The 4395-nt window shown below is 38.7% G+C and overlaps 1 protein-coding gene across 1 annotated transcript; it reads left to right on the top strand.

Moving 5' to 3' along the window:
* The first annotated feature begins 617 nt into the window (after positions 1-617).
* LOC116470978 (S-adenosylmethionine decarboxylase proenzyme) lies at positions 618-2001 on the top strand. Its single transcript, XM_032156759.2, has one exon. It carries the CDS (start codon positions 922-924, stop codon positions 1924-1926), a length of 1005 nt encoding a protein of 334 aa, XP_032012650.1. The 5' UTR covers positions 618-921; the 3' UTR covers positions 1927-2001.
* Positions 2002-4395: the final 2394 nt, after the last annotated feature.

Here is a 4395-nt window from a genome sequence, read left to right as displayed (position 1 = left end):
TCCCTCCCCCAGCACCCAGAGATGCTCTTCTCAACATGCTGCCAATGCTGGGGCGATAGGGGTTGGGTGGCACTGGTGATTCACGACTTTTTTTCTATCTCTTCAGTACCTCTTTCAGTGATGTGTAGTTAAAACCAGGTACTATGAGGGCTCACCTGGTTTTTAGTTCTTATGAAGGTGTTTTTTTATTTTTTTCTGTGTAGATAGATGTTAAGTTGATGTACTTGCAGGGGATATGATCAGTGGAGTCATCTATCCTGCCATCTTGCTCTGCCTCCCAGATAATTACATCACGAAGCATTTACTAATAATTAGGTGGGTAGCAAGATATTGGACAGATCTACCCAATGAAAGATTGTTTTTTATTAGAGAAGTGATATATGCTTATTTAAATGGTTTAAATAGTGCACAAGTATACAGATTTGAATCTGTTGTCTACCACTATTAACTGCTTGGATGGTATCCTGCTAGGCTTCATTTATACAGACTTTGAAGATAGTTCAAGTTTGGTTTCAGACCACCACAATTAAATGAATGTTGCAATAAAGCAAGTCACAGAAATTATTTTGTTTCCTAGTGCATTTAAAAGTTATGTTTGGCTTACACAGTATGGCCGGCGACATTAGCTAGCGCTCGCTCTACTCTCTCTAACGGGAAAGCAGCGGAATACAAGAGACTGAACTGTATCTGCTTCTATTTCCAAAAGACTCACGTTCAACTTTCGCTCACACAAAGCCGGGAAAATTTTATTAGTCCTTTTTTTAAAAAAAGTTAATATAAAATTATAGCAAAAAAAAAAAAAGGAACCTGAACTTTAGTAACACAGCTGGAACAATCCGCAGCGGCGGCGGCAGCGGCGGGAGAAGAGGTTTAATTTAGTTGATTTTCTGTGGTTGTTGGTTGTTCGCTAGTCTCACGGTGATGGAAGCTGCACATTTTTTCGAAGGGACCGAGAAGCTGCTGGAGGTGTGGTTCTCTCGGCAGCAGCCCGACGCAAACCAAGGATCTGGGGATCTTCGCACTATCCCAAGATCTGAGTGGGACATACTTTTGAAGGATGTGCAATGTTCAATCATAAGTGTGACAAAAACTGACAAGCAGGAAGCTTATGTACTCAGTGAGAGTAGCATGTTTGTCTCCAAGAGACGTTTCATTTTGAAGACATGTGGTACCACCCTCTTGCTGAAAGCACTGGTTCCCCTGTTGAAGCTTGCTAGGGATTACAGTGGGTTTGACTCAATTCAAAGCTTCTTTTATTCTCGTAAGAATTTCATGAAGCCTTCTCACCAAGGGTACCCACACCGGAATTTCCAGGAAGAAATAGAGTTTCTTAATGCAATTTTCCCAAATGGAGCAGCATATTGTATGGGACGTATGAATTCTGACTGTTGGTACTTATATACTCTGGATTTCCCAGAGAGTCGGGTAATCAGTCAGCCGGATCAAACCTTGGAAATTCTGATGAGTGAGCTTGACCCAGCAGTTATGGACCAGTTCTACATGAAAGATGGTGTTACTGCAAAGGATGTCACTCGTGAGAGTGGAATTCGTGACCTGATACCAGGTTCTGTCATTGATGCCACAATGTTCAATCCTTGTGGGTATTCGATGAATGGAATGAAATCGGATGGAACTTATTGGACTATTCACATCACTCCAGAACCAGAATTTTCTTATGTTAGCTTTGAAACAAACTTAAGTCAGACCTCCTATGATGACCTGATCAGGAAAGTTGTAGAAGTCTTCAAGCCAGGAAAATTTGTGACCACCTTGTTTGTTAATCAGAGTTCTAAATGTCGCACAGTGCTTGCTTCGCCCCAGAAGATTGAAGGTTTTAAGCGTCTTGATTGCCAGAGTGCTATGTTCAATGATTACAATTTTGTTTTTACCAGTTTTGCTAAGAAGCAGCAACAACAGCAGAGTTGATTAAGAAAAATGAAGAAAAAACGCAAAAAGAGAACACATGTAGAAGGTGGTGGATGCTTTCTAGATGTCGATGCTGGGGGCAATGCTTTCCATAACCACCACTGTGTAGTTGCAGAAAGCCCTAGATGTAATGATAGTGTAATCATTTTGAATTGTATGCGTTATTATATCAAGGAATTAGATATCTTGCATGAATGCTCTCTTCTGTGTTTAGGTATTCTCTGCCACTCTTGCTGTGAAGTTGAAGTGCATGTAGAAAAAACCTTTTACTATATGAAACTTTAAAAAAAAAAAAATAAATAAAAGTTATGTTTACACTATACTGTAGTATATTAACTGTGAAATAGCATTATGTCTAAGAAAAAGATATACATACCTTAATTAAAGCATACCGTATTGCTAAAAAAAACTAACAATCATCTGAACATTCAATAAGTTATGGTATTTTTGCTGATAAATGGTCTTGCCTCAATGTTGATGGCTGCTGGCTGATAAGGGTGGTAGTTGTTGAAGGTTGGGGTGCCTGTGGCAATTTTTTAAGACAACAATAAAGTTTGCTGCATCACTTGACTCTTCCTTTCATGAGAGATTTCTCTGTAGCTTACAATGTTTGATAGCATTTTACCCACAGTGGAACTTCTTTCAAGATTGGAGTCAATCCTCTCAAACCCTGCCACTCTTTTATCAACTAAGTTTACGTAGTATTCTAAATTCTATGTTTACAGAATCTGCACCAGAAGAAGTTTCCATCTCAATAACTACTTTCCTTGCTCATCTGTAAGAAACAACTCTTCGTAGGTTAGTGTTATTATAAGCTTGCAGCAATTCAGTCATATCTTCGGGCTCATTTTTAATTCTAGTTCTCATTCTGTCTCCACCACATCTGCAATTACTCTTTCCGCTGAAACCTTAAACTCCTCAAAGTCATCCACGAACATTAGAATCAACTTCTTCCGAACTTCTATTAATGTTGATATTTGACCTCCTCTCAGGAATCACAAATATTATTATTATTTTCTAGAATGGTGAATCCTTTCCAGAAGGTTTTCAAGTTACATTGCCAAGATCTAACAGAGGACTCACTATGTATGGCACCCATAGCCTTGCAAGATGTATTTCTTAAATAATAAGATGTGAAAGTCAAAATTACTTCTTGTTCCATTGGCTACAAAATGGAGGTTGCGTTAGTGGACATAAACACATTAATCTCGCAACCTACAGAATGGGAGAAAATCTTGCAATCTATCCATCTGACAAAGGGCTAATATCCAGAATCTACAAAGAACTATTTCTAAACAAATTTACAAGAGAAAAACAACCCCATCAAAAAGTGGGCGAAGGATATGAACAGACACTTATCAAAAGAAGATATTTATGCAGCCAACAAGCTTATGAAAAAATGCTCATCATCACTGGTCATTAGAGAAATGCAAATCCAAACAAAATGAGATACCATCTCATGCCAGTTAGAATGGCGATTATTAAAAAGTCAGGAAACAACAGATCCTGGAGAGGATGTGGAGAAATAGGAATGCTTTTACACTGTTGGTGGGAGTGTAAATTAGTTCAACCATTGTGGAAGACAGTGTGGCGACTCCTCAAGGATCTAGAACTAGAAATACCATTTGATCCAGCAATCTCATTACTGGTATACACCCAAAGGATTATAAATCATTCTACTATAAAAACACATGCACACGTATGTTTATTGCAGCACTGTTCACAGTAGCAAAGTCTTGGAACCAACCCAAATGCCCATCAATGATAGACTGGATAAAGCAAATGTGGTACATATATACCTTGGAATACTATGCAGCCATAAAAAAGGATGAGTTCATGTCTTTTGCAGGCACATGGATGAAACTGGAAACCATCATTCTCAGCAAAGTAACACAAGAGAAAACCAAACACCACATATTCTCACTCATAGGTGGGAGTTGAACAATGAGATCACTTGGACACAAGGAGGGGGACATCACACACCAGGGCCTGGCGGGGGTGGAGGGCTGGGGGAGGGATAGCATTAGGAGAAATACCTAATATAAATGATGAGTTGATAGGTGCAGCAAACAAACATGGCACATGCACACCTATGTAACAAACCTGCACATTGTGCACATGTACCATGGAACTTAAAGTATAATAATAAAAAATAAATTAAAAAATATATGTAACATTAATCTCCTTCTACACCTCTACCAGAACTCTTGTGTGACCATACATGCTTTGTCAATAAACAGTAACATTTTGAAGAGTTTTTTTCTTTTTTTGGTCTGAGCAATAGGTCTCAAAAGTGGGCTTAAAATATTCAGTAAACAATTATGTAAATAGATGTGCTGTCTCTCAGGCTTTCTTGTTTCATTTACAGAGCAGGTGGAGTAGATTTAGCATAATTCTTAAGGGCCCTAGGATTTTTGAAATGGTAAATGATCATGGGATTCAATCTCAGGTCACCAGCTGCATTAGCCT

Source organism: Hylobates moloch, unplaced genomic scaffold, assembly GCF_009828535.3.
Source record: "Hylobates moloch isolate HMO894 unplaced genomic scaffold, HMol_V3 SCAFFOLD_6, whole genome shotgun sequence".
NCBI lineage: Eukaryota > Metazoa > Chordata > Mammalia > Primates > Hylobatidae > Hylobates > Hylobates moloch.
This window is presented reverse-complemented; position numbering and strand designations above follow the sequence as displayed.